We start from the raw sequence: 23,016 nt of genomic DNA, 5'->3' as shown, positions 1-23,016 counted from the left end.
TATTACATGGTGCCCATTGAAATCAAAGGGTTGTCAGTGTAAGGCCCCAGGCACACATCCTTGTCCTTTTAGACAGCCGTAAAAAAAAAAACAATCTGCAAAACACAGGCCGCACACTGATGGCTTCCGTGTGCATTTATTTTTTATATGGACTGTTGAATAGAATGGGCGAGACAGATTTGCAAAAACGGACAGGAATAGGACCGGCTATGAGTTTTGTGGTTCAGGCACACTAATCCAAAGAAAAAACCACCAAAACAAAAAACAACGAGCACACTGAAGAAAAGAACTGGTGTGCACATGAGCTTTAAGGCATGGATGTGTCTTGTCCTTCAGAGAAAGAGAAGCACTTTGTAGCCGCTCTCTGAACGAGGCAGTGCCCCTCGAACTCAAAATGCCCTAATGGATATATGAAAATTAGTTTTATGAACCGGACAACTCCTTTAAAATGAAAATACAGAAGCACTCCAGCCCGGAGGCAGAAAGAACGGCCCCATACATTACCTTGTTAAGACAAGACACTATATGACTGAGGTCAATCCAGGGAGTGCCCGCTTCGGTCACCTGATGGAAAAGATGATCCCGAAAGAGTTTCAGCAAATACCTGTCCCCTGTTTCTGACCAGGCTGGGTCTTTTTGAAATCTGACAAGAAAAGATTAATTTTTATTTTTTTATATTTTCCTTTTGTTTCTTATTTAGGAGCGGAAACAAAATTACAAAATAAAAAAAATGTAATAAAAAAAAAAAAAAAAAAGGAAAGTTATGCAGATTTAATTGGCCATATACAAGAATCCTCCTAACTAAACAAGGAATCTGGATCCCATCAACATTCTGTATAACCAGATGTCAGAAAAGTACATTAAATATTAAAAAGGGGTTCACCAGGACTTCAATTGATGGGCCTATCCTATCGGTGGTGGGTCCGACTCCTGACACTGCACCCATCAGCTGCCTGAAGGGGCCTCAGTGTTCGCCACCACGGTCTCCTTACACTTTACCAGGGACAGCGCTGTACACATCTGTAGTGGCTATGCCTGGCATTGGGGATCAATTCATTAGAATGGGACCAGAACCGTAGTCCGCACAGCCGCTATACTGTGAAGATGCTGACTAAAGCTGCAACCCCTTCAGCCAGCTGATCGGTGGGGCTGCCTGGAGTCTGACCCCCACAGATCGGATATGGATGACCTATCCTTGCACTACAAAGAAAACATTTATATTAAAAGGACACTCACTCCTAACAGTGTGTGATTAGAAGGCCCAGAGATCCTGTGGTCTATAAAGGCAGGTGAACTCTACGTACCTTCCAGGACTGACAGCCCCTGACCTACAGCATTAACCGTTTATTATAAAGGCGTTCTGACTATGTAAAGTTGGTATAGTAACAGATAAGGGCATAATTCAGACACTATACTAGGAAGTTACTGAATTTTGGCTTCTCATGCAGCAGAATACACCAGTTGTGGGTGTCATTCATATGACATAAGTCTCAAGACATCACATGACACCTCAAGCTTTCACAGCGATGTTCCTACATAATCCAATCATGGACAAAGCGGTCACGTTTCTGCAAGAGACCAAATGACCCGTGGCTGTATAATTTACAGAAGGCGACAATATTCTGCCGAATGACATCAGGAACAACTGAGAAAATCCCTATTGGCAAGAAAATTTCCATAGGACATCAACATTAGTGTTGAAAACGCACACAGGAAAAAAAAAACAACGTGAAAAAAGGCTTGTGAGGTGGAGTTTCACCTTCTAAGATTATCACGAATCAGGATTCCTTGTCCCCAGTTCGCTATAGGTGATCTGGCAGGAAGAAAACCAGGAAGCTGCACAAGTGTCGTTTCCATAACTCCCATAGAGAAGGTGATAGATTTAAGGCCATGTACACCTTTGAAAAAGTGTTTTTTTTTTTTTTGTTTTTTTAAATAAAACGGTCAGTTTCATTGTTGCAACTTTGTAATTACATTTGATAAAAAAAAAAAAAAAAGCCTAGCTTTTATACCCGGCGATGCTCGGGAGGTTGACTTACGGTATAGATAGAGTAAAAACTCACTATTTAAATACCCAATTATGTGTTGTAAGGCCCCATGCAAACGACCGTAGAATTCGTCCGTAATTACGGACCCATTCACTTCTCTTGCCCATGGACATCTTCCTGTATATTTACAGGAAGGTGTCCGTGCCGTAGAAAGGCTCCCCAAAAGATAGGACATGTCTATAGGACTTTATATGGGAGCACGACCCGCATAATTATTAGAGCGAATTAAAAGTTAACTTACCTGCTTCTTCCTCCAGTCCGGCCTCCCGGGATGACGTTTCATCCTATGTGACCTCTGCAGCCAATACCAGGCCAATCACAGGCTGCAGTGGTCACATGGACTGCCGCGTCATCCAGGGAGGTCGGACTGGATGTAAAAAGAGGGACGCTTCACCAAGACAACGGTACGTACAAACTTTTTACTTACTCATTGCTTGTCCATGCATTTTAGTCCCTCAATTATACGAGACAGGACAACTGTCCTGCCTCTGTGTAAACCCGCTGTGGCCAATATCGCAGTGCTGCCGTTTTAGGCAATTCAGCGAGGAATGATGTACGTTGCAGTCAATCAGCGGGACTGACTGGCTCCGTGTCAGCAGGTCCTGCATATCAGAGGTGATCGATAACAGCTCAATCCTGCATGTGAAAGTTCATAACTTACAGGAGAACGATAATCCGTGGATCCTGTGCGGACCCACTTTCACTGAACCAGTCAGTGCCCTTGTTGGATTCAGGTGTCAGCGCAAGATACAGCTGCTCTGTATCCTGTATACAGAGCAGCTGTATCTCAAAATAAAAGTAATTTTTAATAAAACCTAATTACAAAGTTACACCAATCACACTGCTTTATTTAAAAAAAATAACAAAAAATCCCAGATGTTTAAACTTCTACTAGTAAAGTCTATATATTAGTCAATTATTTTTGAAATAGGAGGTTCACTTAGAGCTCGATTACATCACTTGTCTGTATAGTATAGATTGGAAAGACAATTAGAGTGTCAATCCTGAAACATTAGATGGAGAAATCATTAGCATGAATAGCCGGGCATTAGAGGAATCCTCATCCCATCACACAACTTACTCTGGTCTCTCGTTTATTGTTCCCAATTTGGCCAGGAGTCGGAACAATCGTCCGTTCTGTACTTCCTGCAGAGAAATAATGACAAAATGCCTTTCCATGTTATGCAAATTTCTTCTGCAAACTGAAATTTACATGATGAATTTTTCAAATATTTGACATATACAGTCATTTAATAGGTCACTAAAAAATAAAACCGCGTGTTAAAAAGGTGCTCGTGCCTGTTCACATCAGGGCTAGCTTCCGTTTGGCTTTCTGTTCCATCAGAGGAACGGAAAGACAAAAAGTATAGTTTCCGTTTGCATTACCATTTAATGAATGAGTATTTTGTTTGCCTCCGTTCCACTAGCATTCCGTTTTTTTTTCACGGCAACAATAGCGCAGCACACCACACGGTCGTTTGTGAAAAAAACAAAAAAACGAAACCTAGCAAACCGAAATAACAAAAAGAAGAGCACCATTTAAAATCAATAGTTACGTAAAACGACACTTTCCATTTGTCTGTTCCTCTGACAGGACAGATGAACAGAAACCCAAACAGAAGCCCGACGTGGAGGCGACCAGACAGTTTTGTAACCAGATGATACCAGAGATTTTTGGAAAGTAATAATAGCAACTAAATATAAATCCCATTGGGGAGACGGGCTCACCTTTGCAAGGTCCTCCTCTATGACGTCATTCCGCATCTGTGCTGCATCCAATTGAGTATAAAATCTAGCACCAATCATTGGCATGATGTCGTTTACACTACGCAACCGGTTTTGGTCTGTCAGCAAATATCTGTAGGCATACACCGAGAAATAATGCACATGCTAATCAAGGTAGAATTCTACACAAAAAGTAATAAAATTATATACAAAAAGTTGTTTACAAAGACCTGCCGCAGTTTTCAGCTTCTATTCAACATTAGTGGCACAGCAATGTTATGTTGCTGCCACACTGCATAGGCAAGGAAGCCATGTAAAACTATGGGGAATTTTTATATCTAGTCTTAAGAATCCACACGTTCGTATATTTTTCGATTAAAAAAAAACAACAAAAAAAACAAAAAGTAATAAAAATTTAGTGGCGCCAGACCCTCTTGACTGCTTATTTAATGCTAGAGAACTTTGGATAGTCCAACGATGTAGGATTGGTAGGGGGTTCTCCACCGTTCAGCAGCAGTAACAGGCACATTCACACCACTCATGTACATCACGGTCTGGATAAACAATGAGCGCCACAGACCACTTTGTTCTGCTGATAGGGGGAAGTCGCAGGGGGTCAGGAAAATCCACTTTAATCTTAGTTGCAGCCCTCCAGCAAAGCAGGCAGCCAATGATCTGCCTGACTCTGGGAGGATCTGGATGGGCGACTAAGCAGAGGACTGGGGGGCCAGGACATAGGGTGCCTGCAGTGTTCGAGGGCTGCTACAAAGAAAAAGGTAGAATATTAGCAGCGTTATCTTAACTCTGCCATATTACAGCCTGTATACACAGCTCTGCCTGTTACTGACATAAGGCATAGAATCATGGTATGATAAAACAGAACTAAAATAACCAGTGAGCACTAAGAATTTCTTAAAACTGGGATCAAAGCTTAACAAAACAAGGAGTAACGTAGCCAGTTAAGCTACTGAAAGAAACAAATGTTATCGAGTGTACACGGTCACCTTGCCTCCTACCCTTTGAACCCAGAGGGTGTCTATGCAATTTGAAATGGAGAACTTAGAGTTGAAAACATAAGTTCTACTTCCCCTCTAATGTTTCCATGCAGAGATGACATTTACACTTATGTAATATTTTGTGGTTGCAAATTAGATCAAAATCTCATTTGTAGTGCATCATAGGAAAAAAAAAAACACTATACAAAAACACCATCTGGATGTTCTATGAACACGATACTGCAATGCTGAAACCACCACCAGTCTTCTGTTGCAGTGAAGTATATCCACTCACATGCGCGCTACCATTCATCTCTATGGGACCGACGGAGTTAGTGGAGCGCTGTACTCTGCTATCTCAGGCACGTGCACTCCGGCTCCATTCAATGCTGTTGGATTTGCTAGAGTACAGCACTCCACTACCTACATCAGTCCCAAAGAGTTGCATGGAGCGGCAGTGTGCATGCCGGACTGAAGCTCTACTCAAACTGGGGACACAAGACCCCTGCTCGTGATTGGTGGGGATCCCGGTGGTCAGACCACTACCAAGGTCACATTTATCCCCAGAAACCCCTTTAAGGAACTATTCAGTAATGACTGCATTATTTTGCAGGCAAACAGCAGTTTTACCAACAAAACCGCACCACTATTCACAATCAAAACTAAAAGCCTTCTGAACAGCATGCCGGAGCGGTTTTCGGCTGCTCTGAGTGGCCTTCGCTTACAAATGCAAACATTATACAAGAGGTCAGCCTTACAAGATTAGATTTTTTAGGTCCGAGGAGTAGTTTATGTTCACAAGTTCCATTGCTTTTTGCAGATTTTCCCGCTGGATTCCAGCCAAAGAATTGCAAGACAATGCCAACACAACTTTTCCTAATGAGATCAGGTCTGCTTGCTGAAAGAAAAAAAAAAAAAAGAAGAAAAAAAAGGATTTCATTATATACCCTAATAAATGTATACTAGTCAACATAGTCTTGTCACAAATTTATCGTATACAAGCATAATAATAATATTACATGGCGCTCATTCATATAAATAGCAGATCATGTAAAGCTTTCAGAGTGGGAGCCACGCTTTCCATTGGCACTCCACTCTGCTTAATAAAGTGTATAGAATAGTGTAGCGTGCTACACACATCCGTTTCCTTATCTCCCATACATTTATAGAGTGGACATGAGACCGGGGGATAAATGCTGGACAAAAGAAAATGCCCAATTTGGGCAAAAATTTCCTTGTGCCAAGGGCCAAACAGATATTAAAAATTAGGCATGTTATTTGCTGCATGTCCTCCATGGTCTTAAACAAAACTGCAGTTTAACAACTGAAGATCAGTGGACAATTTAAAAAAAAAAAAAAAAAAAAAAAAAGGAAGGAACAGGTATAGTGTTTAGACAGACTATTAGGGTATGTTCACACGTAAACTCAAAAACATCTGAAAATTCGGAGCTGTTTTCAAGAGAAAACAGCTCATGATTCAGACGTTTAAGCCACTCGCGATTTTCACTGCGTTTTTTACGGCCGTTTCTTTTTTCTTCTTTACAGTCAATGAAAAACTGCTCCAAAAACGTCCCAAGAAGTGACCTGCGCCTTTTTCGCTGCCGTGTTTTTTTACGTGGCCGCGTAAAAGAACAGCCCGTCGGAACAGAACGCAAATCAATGGGCAGATGTTTGGTTGCTGTGTTAACATACCCTTAGACATTGTTTGTGTAGACTGGACTCACCTGGTATTGAGGCATTAGGGTTACAGGATTACTCTGACTGCCGTCGTATGTTAAGACATCAAAAATTCCAGCACAGTTGACATGCAGCCTAAACAAAGAAATAAAAAATAAATATGTCTACTTGCCGCTAGTACAGAGAGCGTGCAGTGCCATTTCCGTCGGCACCGTAGACATTGAATAGAGTGCATGAAGTCTTGCAGTGAGAAAGCACTGTGGTCTAGGGACGCCTGTTTCTTTTGATTGGTGTCTTAGGAGTGGGGCCCCAGCGACCAGATATTTATCCCTTATCCTGTGGATAGGTGATAAATGTCCACTCTGGCACAGGCCTTTCAAAAAAAGTGAATATCCAACTTTGAACACAATTATGTAAAAAATTTAATGTTTTTGATTTAATCGAAGTTTTAGGTGCGGATTAATATAGGTTTCTCCAAATAATGGTTGGAACTCCATGTTTATGACAAAGCTCCAAATCTCCTACCAAGACAGATTTAAATAGGGAGCTTACTGCACACGGGTTATACATGGTTACCATAACATTCAATGCATGAAAAGTATGTCGTACCTAAGCGCCCCCTAGCGCATGCTCTAAGGCCCTATTTACACAAGGGCAGGTAAAAAAAAACTAGAAACAAAACTCGTACAAAAACGCCTGCCTCCCATTGAAATCCGGCCGTTAATTAGCGCCGATTCAGATGAAATTTCAGCGTGAAAAAAACGGTGTGAATTGACCCCAAGCAATCCCAGCTTAACACGGACCAATAATTTGCGCATGTAACGTCAGGTTCATCATGCAGTAAGAAAGCAGATCACACATGGACTACGCTTTACTTATCTGAACTATTGTGTTGAGGACTTGATACCTTGTTTTCCCTGTGATCAGGATCTTCGTTGGATCCATAACGCGACACGCTAGTCCTCCTGTGTGGATGGTTCGCAGTGCTGAGCTTAGTTGGACAATGTAAGCCCAAATGAGGGACTCTGGTAACAATCCGGCATGTTGACGTGGAAGAGGACCATCATGCTGGCCTGCGACAAGTAAACAAGGTTTAACCCCTTGAGGACCAAGCTCATTTTGGCCTTCAGGACTAACCCCATTTTTTCAAATCTGACGTGTCACTTTATGTGGTAATAACTTTGCACTGCTTTTACCTATCCAAGCGATTCGAAGATTGTTTTCTCATGACATATTGTACTTTGTTAGTGGGAAAAATGGTCGATAAATTCATTGCTTACTTGTTAAAAAGAAAAAACACCAAAATTGAGAATTTTGAAGAAATTATGATTTTTCTAATTTTAAATGCATCTGCTTGGAAAACGGATAGTAAAAGTAGACATATGGGAAATGTTAATTAGTACCTATTTTGTGTGGTATTAGGTTTGCATCGTTTTTTGAACGTCCTTTTATTTTTCTAGGACGATACAAGACTTAAAAATGTGAGAAATTGCTGCTAAAGTTCTAAGAAAATTTCAAAAGGCTATTTTCAGGGATAAATTCAGTTCTGAACTGGCTTTGAGGGGCCTATATATTAGAAACCCCCATAAAACACCCCATTTTATATATAAAAATATATATGTTGGTGTAATGAAAATAAATGACCAGTTGTAAGTCTTACCCCATTTTCTTTTAGTAAAGTAAGCATCCGCGCTGGGATCATTGAAATGCCTGCTCATCATGGTCTCTGCTCCGGCGTGGAAGTCATAAGCAAAAACCAAGGCTTTAAGAAAAAAGCAGAAACAAGTAATACTACATGCGATTAAAAGGCCATGGATTGGGGAAACAAAAAACGTACCACCACACAACTCCAACATGTGGTTAGAAATAAAAGCGGAGTATTTACCAAGTTTGCTTAACAGAACATTTTCTTCTCCATTCAGGTTTTAATCTAAATTCCGAATTCTTTTAGTTCCTGGTTAGCAGGGCATTATGGGATGCTAGTAACCGCTCAAACTCAGCCGTTGTGTCACGTCAGACAGCAGAATGGAGCTAAACTTGTCCGGTGCCAAATGTTTAATGCTGTAGTTTAACCCCTTAGTGACCGGGCCTGAAAAGGTCTTAATGACCAGCTACATTTTTCCGGTTTTTTACCTCTGCATTTCAGCGGCCATAACGTTTTTATTTTTTCATAGACGTGGCCATATGAGGCCTTGTTTTATGCGGGAGAAATGTTTTGGTTTTTTTTTTACGGCATGAATATAAGAAACCATTTTCTACCTCCAAACTATAAGAAAAAGCAATTCTCTGCATAGTTTGTCTTCTTTAATTTTTTTAATCCCGTTCACGTTTCACGCTAAATAACCCTTTCAGGTTATTACGATTAATTCTACAAGTTATTACGTCCATTAAGATACCAAATAGGTGTAGGTTTTTTGTTTTTGTTCAGTGTAGGGGCAATAAAATATATTTTATGCAAAATAATGACTTTTTTTGTTACTTTTTTTTAATCACATTAAGGGATAACTATTTATAACTTTATTTTTTACTTATAATGTATTAGCATACTCTTGTATGCTAATACATCATACCGGGTCACTATGACACAGGCTGCTGTTGGGGCAGCACATAGTGTGCCCGAACAGCAGGCTTAATGAACAGACAGTCCTGGGGTCCTATGTAGGTCCCCAGGGCTGACTGCAGAGGGATTCCCCGATGTTTGATCACATCAACTGGTTTCAGATGATGAGATCAAAGCGGGGAGTTCCCTTTGATTTGCCACGGTCCGCGGTGATCAAATGGTTAAACAGCTGGGGTCCGAATGTTTTCCCACCCCAGCTATGTTCAGCAGGCTGCTCTAAGATGCTCCTGCTAAGAGGATGAACACTCATCAGCCTCTACAGCGACGCCAAAAGACATCGCTGTAGACCAAGCACATGCACCGCCTGCCGTCAAAAGACGGTGGGCAGTCGTTAAGAGGTTAACGAAAAAATTTATTTTGTAGGCTCAAAACTTTGATTAAGTTGGTATACAAGTAAATCATTCACTTGAAACGCATAAAGATTGATGGCAGATCAGCTAACTATACAGTATGCCCGAACATGAATGCAGGTGCCGCAGTCCTTTATTTTAGGCTTCGATTAAGATCCCAGTGTTCTGTCTGCACCATTGATTAGACTGTGGGTCTTACTACATTAGAATGGATTAGGAGATCTACTACTTTGGTCTTCACATCACATTTAAGTCTTCTGCCAGACGTATACATCTGACGAAAGGCTCTGCTGTTTGTGTGTAGCGTATCCCTACAACAGTGACCGTCTCGCATGTAAAGCGCGGAATACATTTTAAAGGTGGGATGTGACTGTATGGAATAGCACAGCAATTTGCTTTATTTCATACAGAGGGAGAGGGGAGGGGGGGGGGGAGTAACGAATGTATACCAGTCAGAGGAGGGGGGACGGGGGACGAACCTATAGATAAGTTTGACGTATGCACCAGGAGCTTTCCAAGCGGACACTGCAAAGTGTGAATTCACTCGAACAATCTACATAGGATAAAACAAGAAAGTGCTGTATACACTCAACATTTAAATTGCAACACCATGAAGGGAAAAAGTTTTAGAATTGTGGAAATCACAGGATCGAGACATGTTAATGATATGCAAATCACAAAAAAATTGAAACTAAATATTCCAACCATCTTGATTTATTCAGTATAGAGTATGAGCACCACGCGCAGAAATAAACGCACCTTGGCATGCTATCAATGAGGTTATTAATGATGGTCTGAGGAATGTTATGCCACGCTGAATGTATTCGGCCACGCAAATAAAGATTGGCTACTGGCCGCTCCCTCTGCAATTGACAACCAGTGACGTCCCAGACGTGCTCGATGGGAGGCAAGTCCGGGGACGCTGCAAACCATGGTAACACGTTTAGGCCAAACAGGCTGCTCACAGTAGCACGAGCAACAAGCGGCCTGGCATTGTCCTGTTAAAAAAAAAAACTGCTTCTGGGACACAGATTTGGTCGTGGAACCAGTGGTACGGCCATTTCTTCAATGTAACGTCAAGCTGTTCGTGTACCTGAAATAAAGACTAGAGGGGATAGGCTACTGTATATTATGCCACCCCACAATCCCGGGAGTAGGACTGGCATGACGTTCCCTTGTGAAGGTCTCCAGACGAATCACCGTCTATCATGGTGTCTGAGACAAAAGCGGGACTCATCGCTTAAGAGGCTAGACCTCCATTCCAGCCACCATAGACGACTTGCTGTGCACCATGATAGCCTTTAAGTGGTGGCATGTGGTCAATGGAACACTTGTAGCTGGACGTCCGGCTCATAGCCCAATGTCGAGCAAATGCCTTCGGATGGTGTCTACACTGGTTGCCGCCTTAGGCTTGGGATGTGATGTCCAATTTCACTAAGAGCAGTATAAGATTAGACCCCAGTTGTAGCAGCACATGTTTTACGTGCGAAATGAGACGCTGCCTAGGTCTCAAAACAATGTAGCATTATATAAAGATAAGCACGAAACAAAATCGCATCTTTTCTTTTTGCAAGGTGAATTTTCAGGTTTAAAAATTCAGTGTCAAGAAACAGGTATAAATATCACCCAATGTGCCACAGTCCATACATGTGTCCGGATGGTTTCTTCCCAGTTTCTTTGTGGACTGTTTGCACAGACTCCACCTGGAAGATAAATTAGCGTCTGCCTATGCCTGGTGCGACATCTCCGGGGTCCGCCCCCTATCCCAAGCATGCGTGGTAAAATCCATCGCCAGTTTAAATAGTCGTGTGTTATACAAATTACTTCTAAAAATACAAAGTACAAAAAATTTGAGAAGTGCTACGAACCTAAAATTAAAAAAACGAGCATGGAGATAATGGTTAATCAGACAAGTCAAATAAAGAATGGCTTTAGACAGAGCGCTTCACAAAGATTCCTTATAATAGAATGGGATACTTCATATCCAAAAGCATTAATAAAATGTCCGTAAATTCTATTATTTTATTATTACGATTTTATTCTAACTTCTTAGGAATACTACATCAGTGTATTTAGATGTGCCTTGTACGGAGATTCATGAATAGAAATTGAATTGGAAGACTAAACATTTGGTTTTTGAATGTGTCATTTGTATTACACAAGATTATTTAAACTGGCGATGGGTTTTCGTATGCATGCTTGAGAGCAGGAGGCAGACCCCCGAAATGTCGAACCAGGCATAGAGAGACGCCAATCTATCCTCCATGTGGAGTCTCTGCAAACCGTCCAAAGAAACCGGGAAAAAAAAAAAATCCAGATTCATATATGGGCTTTGGCACAACGGGTGAGATTTTTACCTAATCTTTGTAGGTAAGTCTTGACACTGAATTTTTTTTAACAAATGAAAATACACCTTGCTAAAAAAAAAAAATATACAATTGTTTTGTGCTCGTGTTTATAGAATGCTACGTCCAATTTCATTTGCAGTACAGAATGGATCACTACGTGCCATTCTGCCAATCAGACGACCTGTCCGCGCAGAGGTTCGCCTCCAGGCACCTCTTGGTCATTCCCGTTCGCTGTTCTCCCAACCTCCATTGAAGAGTGCTGACATCTTGGCCTAGGCGCGTAGCGATCTGCCGGAGTGATAAACCAAGGTCTCAGTTGAAAGACTCAGCCGCTTGCATATTGCGAAACGTGGCGATAACTGACACATCGACAAACAGGAGACATCGCACAGTCATCCCACATCACTTGATCAGATTTTTGAGGTTTCATGTGGCTAAAATTCTTCGCTTTCAATCTGGCTCTTGCGCACCTCCCACAGATTGGAGCGAGGCACTTTAAAATGTGATCATTCACAGATCTTAGCGACACCTGCTACTTCCTCGATTTGCATAACCTTACGGCTCGTCCTTCTTGGTGTTGCAATTTCAATGTTGTGTAATTAGCACTAGAACCCCTCCATCCTTATTCAGAACGACTAGTATTCCCTATGACAAACACGATGACCTTGAGAACGCTCCAGGTTTCCAACTACCACAAGGTGCCACGTGAAATATACCCATATAACTTACAATGTTCGCCAAATGCTTTGGTTGTAAACATTTCTCGTAAGGTAACAATGTTCGAGTGCTGGATTTTTTTCCATGTGTCAACCAAAGACATGCATTTTGTGTTCACCAAACGAAAACCTGCAATAAGAAAAAAAAAAAAAAAGAAAAAAAGTGAATTCAACCATCTTAAGAAAATTGTATTAAGAGATAGTAACTTGCTAATGAACTCAGATTTTCACATAACGGTTTTCCCCCGAAACAATGATCACCGACCTTCAGGCAAATTACCACTTTTGCATTTTTCATTTTAAGTGGGGGAAAAAAAAATAAAGGGATTTTTTTTACTATGCAGAATACCTGTAACTGCATCCTTATAAACCATAGTGTCACATCCAGAAATATGAACAAGTGACAGCACAGGCGGATTTACTTCAGGACTTATTTCCAAGTTCTGATTCCCCAAGGGTTAGGGTATTTACACACGCTTAACCAAAAAAAAAAAAGTCTGGAATTACGGAGCGGTTTACAAGGGAAAACAGCTCCCGATTTTCAGCCGTTTTTTTTTTTAGCAACTCAAGTTTTTCACTGTTTTTGGAGCCGTTTTTCTATAGAGTCAATGAAAAACGTCTTCAAAAACATCTTAAGTGTCATGCACTTTTACACGGCCGTTTTTAAAAACAGCGGCGTAAAAATACGCACCGTCAAAACAGAACACCGTATTTCCCATTGAAATCAATGGGCAGATGTTTGGAGGCGTTCTGCTCCTGATTTTCGGCCCGAAAATAAGCCGTGTGAACATAGCCTTAGACATTGTCCTGCTATCAATCCAAAACACGCTCACCATGAACTCTTCTCAGACAATAGGTCAGGTCATCCTTGCTATTTACAGCTTTGTAGCATGAAGTAATATATCCAAAGTTACTGGACTTGTGTATTCTGTTGGGAGTGGGAAGCGGTTCCAGAGGGAAGAGGCTGTGGTAACTATCAACCTCCGCAGGTACGGCTAAAAGAGGGGGGGGGGAAGAAAGATAAAATATTACTAAGTATAAGTTATCCAGAGGACGTTCACACATACAGACTCCAGCAGCTGCCAAACATGACACTTTACCTGGGTTTTACCCTGTTTTGGCATAGAAAGTTTAACCTTTTAATAACCAAGCCCATTTTCGTTTCTTCCGCCTTGCCTGCCAAGACTTCATATTTTTGTCGACACAACTGTATGAAGGTTTTTTTTTTGCAGGACTAGTTGCATTTGCTAAGGGCACCATTTAATACAATGTACAGAGATTTTTTATTTTTTTTTAAATTGTGTTGTGGAATGGGGGGGGGAAAAAAACAAACAAAAAAACACAGCAATTTCCTCTGTTTTTAGAGCGTTCACCATGTGTGGAAAAAACCCCCCAAAAAATTACATAATAGGATTATGGTGATTCCAAATTGAGAGATTACATTTTTTACTCCTTTTATAAAATAAAAACAATGTGTTAAAAAAAGAATTTTGTCTCGCCATGTTCTGAGAGCTATACCTCTTTTTTCACTCATCGATTGAGCGGTGCAAATACTTGCTTTTTGCGTTGCGAGCTGCAGCTTATATTGGCATGATCCATTTTTATTCAATTTTTTGGGGAGGACATTTTTTTTATTTTTCATGATATAAAATGTACTTTTTTTTTTGCAATACTTCTAACATCAACACTACTTTAGTAACTCTAATTAGGTCTCCCAGGCTGTCATGAGAACTATCCGCACCCTGCAATAGAATCACGGGCAAGGATGATGAATTGACACCCTTTCCCTAACTGCTTAAATGCTATTGACCGCAGTATCCAAGTGCTCCGGGTCATCTCTGATCCCGGCTGCTCGACAAGTTTGCGTCAGCTGTTAGTTCCATAGTCTGCGGGTTTCTGCTGTTTCTAACTCCGCTACCTGAGCCCGCTCCATACTACTCCTCACCAATCATGATGTACAGTTATGTCATGATGGGTTAAGGGGTTGTACCGGAATTTACAGTTCCCACCTACCAACAAAATGGGTAATGGTCTAATCATTGGGGGCCCCCATTGCTTCATGCAATGTCTATGGGACTGACTAACTGCTGACTCAGCTGTACCCAACAATCCCATAGAATTTTAATGAAACGGCAGTGCGCATACAAGCTCCTCAGTGAGGAGAAAAGTGAGAGTGGTTCAGGAACTCCCATTCTCGTGTTTCAGCGGTGGAGTCCTACCCTAAGTGGCAGGAATAATTTGGAAAATAGAGGAGAGAACTGGCATCTGTAGTGTGTTCATTTCCTAATACCTGAATCACTCCTACCGCCCCTCCATCTCCGTCCACCACCCTACCCGTGCTCTGGGTTCTGCCAACAATCAGATTACCATCCTCCATAATCCAAAACACTCCCGTCTCCAAGACTTTTCTCGTGCTGCACCAGTTCTCTGGAACGCGCTGCCCCAGACAGATTCATTCCCAACATTCAGTTTTAAGCGTGCCCTGAAAACACATCTTTTTAGACAGGCCTATCACATTCCCTAATCAGACTCCTTTCCCTTATCTCTCTATTACATTAGTCATCAGAACCTGACCCCCTCATTCAGCAGTATCCCCCACACTCCTTGTACCTGTATGCCCTTCTTGTCCATCATACACACATACTGCCAGGTGAGCGGCTCATGCAGCTTTATGTGTACTACCTGACGTGTATAAAAGATGTCTGGACCATTGTACTGAATAAGCACTTTTTACTTTGTGTCTCCCCTGTTTCCTCATAGAGTGTAAGCTCTTGTGAGCAGGATCCTCACTCCTCATGTGATTTGTTAGTTGTGTCGCTGTGTAAGGTCTGTGCCTGTTCCATCCGAATTGTAAAGTGCTACGGAATTTATTATGAATTTGCTGTGAAGATGAAGCTTGCCTTTAACAATATACTTTATTGAACGTAAAAGGTGTTTCACAAATAGTCTGTCAAATGGCTATGGAAGGCCATTAGGCATTCCTAACAGGCAGACGCCATCTTTTTTTCCTGATGCCAATTGAGGATTCCGATTCACCTATGAGAACGCAGCCATGTATAAAGTGTGATGCCCTAGAGCAGCTTAAAATTACTGGTGGGAGGGTAGGACATTCTTTGTAAGTAAATAAGAATTGTAATTTTCTTCCATTTTAGGCAATTACCTACTATACTAAGCAGAAAATCTATTATGGAGCTTGACATGTATGGAGAACAGTTTTCTGCGCTTCTTCCTATGATTTCTAAGTACAAACACTTTATGGGCTTCGTGCTGAAACCAAAAGAAAACTAAAAGTAAAACCCAGGTAGTGTTTTCTCGGTATTATACAATATATGCACAAAGCTGGGGCAGACATGTGCGCGCAACCAACAGGTAAAAAGGGACCCAATGCTATAGTGGCATTAGAACTGCAAACCTGTCATCTAAGCTGCTATGATCTCACAAGTATGTTAAAGTGAGGCGAACCGCTACGATCTCACAAAAGGGTTTCAGACAGGTAACATGTGGTGACATCACAAATGGAACTCACTCGTTAGCTGCAGTGACATCACAACTACTTGTAGTCAGGCAAGCTATTGTGATATCATAAGTGTTTGTCAGGTTACTGCTGTGACATAAGAACTAGTTTTAGTCAGGTCAGCTCAGGGCTGTACATACATGTTCCATCAAATTAGCAGTTGGAAAATCAAGGAACCTATATGCGTTATTTTTTGCACAGGGGTTCTCAGTTGTTGGTGTCCGCCTCTGCAACATATAAATGCTGGAGGGTTGTTGCATAGCAAAGATAATTCCCAGCAAGGTGACCACAAGCTCTGTATTTGGGTTTCAGCATAATGTGGCGGACACATAAGGCACAGATAGTACTACCTCCCTGTAAGCGGTGTGCGCAGACAGTACAGCCTCTCCAGCTATCCTTGTGTGGCCAGTCATGCAGCAGACTCCTTTATTAACACAGCATGTATCTATAGGAAAAGCATGGGGGGCGGGGGGATAAAAAGGGTCTTTTGGGATCAAAAATAAGGACTATTTCAAAAGACAAATGGACTTCACCAGGGGCTAGAACAGAACATGGATTATGAGCATGTCGTCTATAAGCCGACTATAGAGAATTGAATATCTCAATTTGCACTTAACCTAAAAAAAAGTAAAGAGTGACATAAGAGGAAAAGATTGAGAACGCTCTAGTGCATTTCTTTGTGTTGGGGCCCCATTCTTCATTGCATTATAAAACACAAGGTTCTCTGGTAATATTTACCATTAGAATGTATCATAAAAAAAACCTCGAAATACACAATGTTACTTACAAGGAATATCTGCTTGGTCAATCTGCGCCATGGTTATTAAATGACGGTTGATCAGTTCCTAGAATTTACAATAAAAACAAGCAAATGCTGTAAACCTGGTCAATAGAAATAAAATTTTAAAAAAAAGATTCTCAAAACGCACAAACAACTCAGTGTAGTAATATTGTTCAGTAGAGTAGAGAGCAAATGTACTTTGAATACACAAGAGTGGACGATGGAGTATATAAGAGACCTAGGCCGCCATTTTATAAGTGCAGGTTGTGTCAACCGTGCATTGCAAAGAGTAAAACCTGCAGTAAGGCTATGTTCACACGGAGTATTTTGGGGGAGGAATATCTGCCTCAAAATTCCGTTTGGAACTTTGAGGCAGATATTCCTCTCCCTGCACGCAGTTTTTCGCCCGCGGCCATTGAGCGCCGCGGGCATAAAACAGCGAGAAATACGCTTTCTCTGCCTCCCATTGAAGTCAATGGGAGGTCAGAGGCGGAAGCGCCCGAAGATAGGGCATGTCGCTTCTTTTTCCCGCGGGGCAGTTTTACTGCTCGCAGGAAAAAGACGCCGACGCCTCCCATTGAAATCAATGGGAGGCGTTCTCGGGCCGTTTTTGCCGAGCTTTGCGACGCGGTTTCCGCGTCAAAAAACTCGGCAAAATACTGTGTGAACATAGCCTAAAAATCGGTGGCAAATAAAATCTCGCAGCATGGCCTCAAGCCTGAACGAAAAATACAAAAATACAAATGCTACATGTAAATAAGGTTTTTAAAAGCCCAGTCACAAATATTGTACTGTACTTGCAGAGTTTGCACTGAAAATCTGCCACATCTGAACGTGGCCTAAGACTCCTTGGCTGTGACCATTATGATGGACCCATTTACCACTGGAACCCAACTAGTCCTCCAGACAGATCCCATTGACTTATATTGGAGTCGGTCAGGGTTTTTTTTAGATGCAGAATACGCCGTTGCAGTCATCAAAAACAATCATGTAAACAGAGCCTGAGGCAATTTAACCCCTTAAGGACACAGCCAATTTTGGCCTTGAGGACAGAGCAATTTTTTTTAACATTTCCCTCTTTGCATCCCGACGCTCATAACTCTTTTATTTTTTGTACGACGTAGTTGTATGAGACTTTGTTTTTTGCGGGACGAGTTGTACTTTATGTAGGTACCATTTTTTGGTACAAATACATTATAGTTTAATTTCTATACATTTTTATTTTGGCGAAAATGCAGAAAAAAAAAAAAAGCAGTTCCGCTGCAGTTTTAATATTTATTTTTTTACACCATACACCGATCATAAATAATGTTATAGGTTTGTTGTACAGGTTGTTACGGTCGTGGTGATACCAAATATGTCTATATTATTTCATGTTTTGGGACTTATATTTTAAAAAGTTTGTTATAAAAAAATGTGTGTTTGGGTATTTTTTTTAATTTTTATTTATTTATCATTATTTTTTTTTTACATCCAATTAACTTTTTTTTTTAATCCCATAAAGGGATTTATCATTTTGATTTTGTAACTAATGTACTGGCATAGATCTATATGCCAGTACATTAGCCTGTTACTGATTGTACACAGGCAGTTGTTAGGACATACCTCAGTATGCCATAACAGGAAATATGTTCAGACAGCCCTGGGGTCTTTCAATAGACCCTGGGCTGTCAGCCCATACTAGTTGTGGGCTTTGATCGCGTCAGTTATTTTCTGTGATGCGATCAATGTGCAGTCCCCACTCTGAACGCCGCGATCAGCTTTCATCGCGGCGTTCAAAGGGTTAACGGTGGAGAGAAGATGTTTCTCTCCTCTCCGCTGTCAGAGCGGGGCCGTGGCTGTGTATTACAGCTGTTGCCCCGCTCTCAATCGCATGCAGAGATGGCTGTCACACAGGACGAGAATGCTCGTCCTAATGCGCCAAGTACTCGCCGCTCAGGACGAGCATACTCGTCCTGTGTCGGCAACCAGTTAAGGTAGAGTTGAGGAACGAGCCCTACAGTATGGTAGAAAGAAGGGTCACACTTGATAGCACTTTAACTTCAGAGGGATGTTTAGTGGGTGCAATTTCGGTGACATCCCCTCTGAAACGTCAGTACCTGTCTGAGTTCATCCGCCATGAAGAAAGAAGGTGCATTTGCTTTGGGATGCATGTAAGCAACATGAGGAGCAGTTGGTGGGTAGATATGATAATTTGGAAAAACCTTTTGGAATAAAAGAAGAAAACATAGTAGGAAGGAGAGAAAAATACATAAATTCATAAGCGCTAGTCTCAATTACAACATTTTCAGATTTGTTAGGGTCAGTTATTGCATTTACCATTCCGGTAGGTGGCGCAGGAGTGGTATCTGTGTAGAAATAGGTTGTTCCACCTACAGTCTCTTTCTGGATAACCTGTCCTGCAGATGGGGGCTGGGAAACAGAGTTTGTCACTGGTGTTGAGGCACTAGTGGGCACCATGTAAGTGGCTGGGTTGGGCGTGTGGCTTCGTCGTCTTGGAGACGGTGATGTGTGGGGTGTAATTTTAGGAGAATGAAGCGGGGAAGACCCAGCAGACAGCGACATACCTTTATAAAAAATTAAATAAAAAAAATAAAAAAACACAACATCAACACTATTATAAAACCAATGCAATAATTTGTTAATGATGTACATAGCATATTGAGTTACTGTCCAAATACTGAGCACTTCACACTAGCATCAAGGCTTACAACAGGGGTCCGCAACCTTTGGCACTGCAGCTGTGTAACACTAACTCCCAGCATGCCCTGACAGCCAAAGTGTCAGGGCATGCTGGGAATTGTAGTTTCACCATAGCTGGAGTGCTGAAAGTTTGATCCAGCGAGGTCCCGGAAAGCTTGGCGGAAAAGCCAAAATGCAAGTGTAAATAGGGTGTTTGGCATACAGCCCTATTGCTGCCATTTCCTATTGTCCTCTACTAGGCTGTAGCCTCTGCCAGCCATGACAAATGAGTAGCATTGGCATGATGGCATTCAGGAAAGTAAAATAATTTGGGAAATGTTGAAGTACCTGGCTATGGCCTAAAGCTTAACTTTGTTACCATTTACCCACTTAATAAATATTGGTTGGAAAAGGTCATAAAAATAAATAGAAAATTAAAACACACTTCATGAACCCACAATGCCCAGGGAACATGTGGATCCACACAGGTTGCATGACTAGATGGATAACCATGTCCCTATAACTGCACGGCAGCAGATACAAGACGAGTCCATGCAAAACCAAAACCACTAGCCTAACCTAAAGAGTGGAAACTTTCTATGAAATATTTACCTCTGCCCATCAAAGAACAGAAAGTGCAGTTTTAGTAGAAGCGATGTACAAAGCAGATGTCTGGCAGTGATAAAAGTCCCAGGTGAACCCAGCACAGATGTGGCGGTGGAGGCACCACAGGCAACAAATCGCTCAGTAAGATTTAATTGCCATAAAGGTCTGATAGAGGCTGTTTCTGTAACTCCCATTGAAGCGAATGGAGAGGGATGTGCACATTCTCCCCCTGATGCGGTGGTCGCCTCACCAGTCAGGACAGGGGGTCGGGTGACCCACGCTGTAGAGATAGATACGTATCCCAGCTCTGGGACCTGCACCTCCAGCGGAAATGCCATGAATGTCTAAGTTGGGCATACCCCTTTAAAGAGGCTCTGTCACCACATTATAAGTGCCCTATCTCCTACTTTTTATTTTTTTTAAAACGATCTATTTTTACCACTTTATTAGCGATTTTAGATTTATGCTAATGAGCTGCTTAAAGCCCAAGTGGGCGTGTTTTTACTTTAGACCAAGTGGGCGTTGTACAGAGGAGTGTATGACGCTGACCAATCAGTGACCAATCAGCATCATGCACTTCTCTCCATTCATTTAGTCAGCGCATAGGGATCCTTTTAGATCAGTATGTGCTGTCTTATACTAACACATTAACAATACTGAAGTGTTTAGACAGTGAATAGACATTCCACAGGATGTCTATTCACAATCTCTGCACTTCGTTACTCTGTCTGTGGTAGTTACAGCAGAGGAAGCGTAATCTCGCGAGATTATGCCGTAGATCACAGGTTACAACGAGATTACGCTTCCTCTGCTGTAACTACCATAGAAACAGTAACGAAGTGCAGAGATTGTGAATAGACATCCCGTGGAATGTCTATTTACTGTCTAAACACTTCAGTATTGTTAATGTGTTAGTATAAGACAGCACATAGAGATCTAAAAGGATCCCTATGCGCTGACTAAATGAATGGAGAGGAGTGCATGATGCTGATTGGTCACTGATTGGTCAGCGTCATACATTCCTCTGTACAACGCCCACTTGGTCTAAAGTAAAAACACGCCCACTTGGGCATTAAGCAACTCATTAGCATAAATCTAAAATCCCTAATAAAGTGGTGAAAACAGATAATTTTTTTTAATATAAAAAGCCCTGCTGCCACCTACATTATAGCGCCGATCTCCTTATGTAGGAGATCGGGCACTTATAATGTGGTGACAGAGCCTCTAGAAAAGCATTAATTTGCATGTGTAATAGGTACTATGTTCCATTGCTACAAGCTGTGATAGAACTCTGCTGCCCTCTACAGGATATAAGCTGGCAATGCACAGAAATAAAGCTCATCGCTACTTTTACACAAGTAAAAAGAAGCAACCAAATCGTGACCATTATTGCCAAGTCTAAATATACAAAACAATGATAAAAAAAAATTATAGTTTATCAAAATGGATTTAGTTCACAGGGTTTCAGTAAATGATACTAGTTTGTTATAGTTATAGTTAAGTCTCTTGAAAGGCATCGGTAGAAGTGCCTTTTTTTTTTTAAATTTATTTTTAAAAGTCCTGCTACTATAAAAAAAAACAAAAAAAAAAATAAACAATCATTAACAAGTTGCTTGACTACAGCAATTTTACAAGCAACTCAATATAGTGTTAGGGCTAACAATTAGAAGTCTCGGTTTACCCCAAAAAAAGACCCACAAAAAAACAAACAAAAACAAACTAACATCATGATGACCTTCTGTGCCACTGAAGAGGATGTTGGGAACGTGCTGGAGCAGTTGCCAGAACACCTCATTTGCCTAAGGCCTTATTCACACGGCCATGTTCAGTCCGTAAGATAGGGACCGTATGTCGGCCGCATTTCCCGAACCTCACAGTTCTGGGAGCCGGACTCCTAGCATCATAGTTATGTATGATGCTAGGAGTCCCTTTGCCGTTTTCAATATGGGACAGTATTCCCACGAGGAGCTAGGTACCCATGATGCTAGGAGTATGGCTCCCTGAACTGTATTCGGTTGCAAAATCAGCTCATACCAGATGTAGAGTTTCAAAATATCCACCACGTCTGGTCTCCGTCTTCCTGCACCCATTGTAATGAATCCGTCATGTTCGCACGCTCGTACAGCGCACATATGCGACTGTTTCTGCTTAACGCATTGCAAAAGCAGGACTATTCATAGTAAAGACCCGTGGTACTACATGTACAGGCACCCCAAAACTGCCGCTAATAAGCCAGAGAGAACGTTGTGTGTTCTCTTAACCCTCTGAGCACCAATGCTTTACAACAAATATGCTTCTGCATAGTGACACTGTCCGTTGTAAAGCAGAGGGGTTACCATAATCCGGAGCCAAAAAAGGAACAGCTGGAAAACACTAATGTCAGAATAGTTTCTCATTGAACACAGTGGTGCTCAAGGGTTAATAGTACACAGAGCATGGAGAGAATGGAGCGGTGTGATTGGTCAGTCACACAATAAGGACTGAGGACACACCCCTCTGGAAACTTTTGGATGTAATAGTGCTAGAGACACAGATCTCATGAAGCAAGTAACAGAGCGGCTGTACACCTGGTTGGAAGCACAATCACAGCGGCTATATACAGGATAGGATTCATTTTCACAAGTTTGTGCCCAAAGCTTCTCTAAAAACCGGCTGTAAAGTTAATTTATTTAATCCATTTAAAAAACAAAACAAACACCTTTCACCCCTTTAGGGCCTGTTCACATCTGCATTGGAGGCTCAGTTAGGGTCCACCGTGACCGATACGGCCAAAAACAATAGTGCAGCATGCTGCGCTAGTTTCCCGTAAAACCACAGACACCATGACTGAAACACGACGGAACCCGTTTAAGTCAATGGGTTTCGTGGGTAGCAGATTGTGTTCATAATGCAACGGAACTAGCGCTTCTGGTATTTTTGTTCCTCTAACGGAGCAGAGCAAAGAACACCGATAC

At 41.6% G+C, this 23,016-nt stretch overlaps 1 protein-coding gene across 2 annotated transcripts in view; it reads right to left on the bottom strand.

Moving 5' to 3' along the window:
- Positions 1 to 23,016, bottom strand: part of PAN3 (poly(A) specific ribonuclease subunit PAN3) — a 56,069-nt gene that overhangs the window by 2,522 nt on the left and 30,531 nt on the right. For both annotated transcript variants that reach the window (XM_075851672.1, XM_075851673.1), the window contains 12 exons: positions 19,094 to 19,341; positions 18,874 to 18,978; positions 16,781 to 16,838; positions 13,313 to 13,474; positions 12,493 to 12,609; positions 8,106 to 8,207; positions 7,353 to 7,518; positions 6,493 to 6,580; positions 5,527 to 5,666; positions 3,777 to 3,906; positions 3,130 to 3,194; positions 505 to 643 (listed from right to left, as the gene is read on the bottom strand). In XM_075851672.1, coding sequence (XP_075707787.1) covers positions 505 to 643; positions 3,130 to 3,194; positions 3,777 to 3,906; positions 5,527 to 5,666; positions 6,493 to 6,580; positions 7,353 to 7,518; positions 8,106 to 8,207; positions 12,493 to 12,609; positions 13,313 to 13,474; positions 16,781 to 16,838; positions 18,874 to 18,978; positions 19,094 to 19,341 — 1,520 coding nt within the window. The remainder of the gene's footprint in view (positions 1 to 504; positions 644 to 3,129; positions 3,195 to 3,776; positions 3,907 to 5,526; positions 5,667 to 6,492; positions 6,581 to 7,352; positions 7,519 to 8,105; positions 8,208 to 12,492; positions 12,610 to 13,312; positions 13,475 to 16,780; positions 16,839 to 18,873; positions 18,979 to 19,093; positions 19,342 to 23,016) is intronic.

Source organism: Rhinoderma darwinii, chromosome 2 (genome assembly GCF_050947455.1).
Source record: "Rhinoderma darwinii isolate aRhiDar2 chromosome 2, aRhiDar2.hap1, whole genome shotgun sequence".
Classification (NCBI taxonomy): Eukaryota; Metazoa; Chordata; class Amphibia; order Anura; family Rhinodermatidae; genus Rhinoderma; species Rhinoderma darwinii.
The sequence above is the reverse complement of the archived record's forward strand: the minus strand, read 5'-3'. Positions and strand labels throughout refer to the sequence as shown.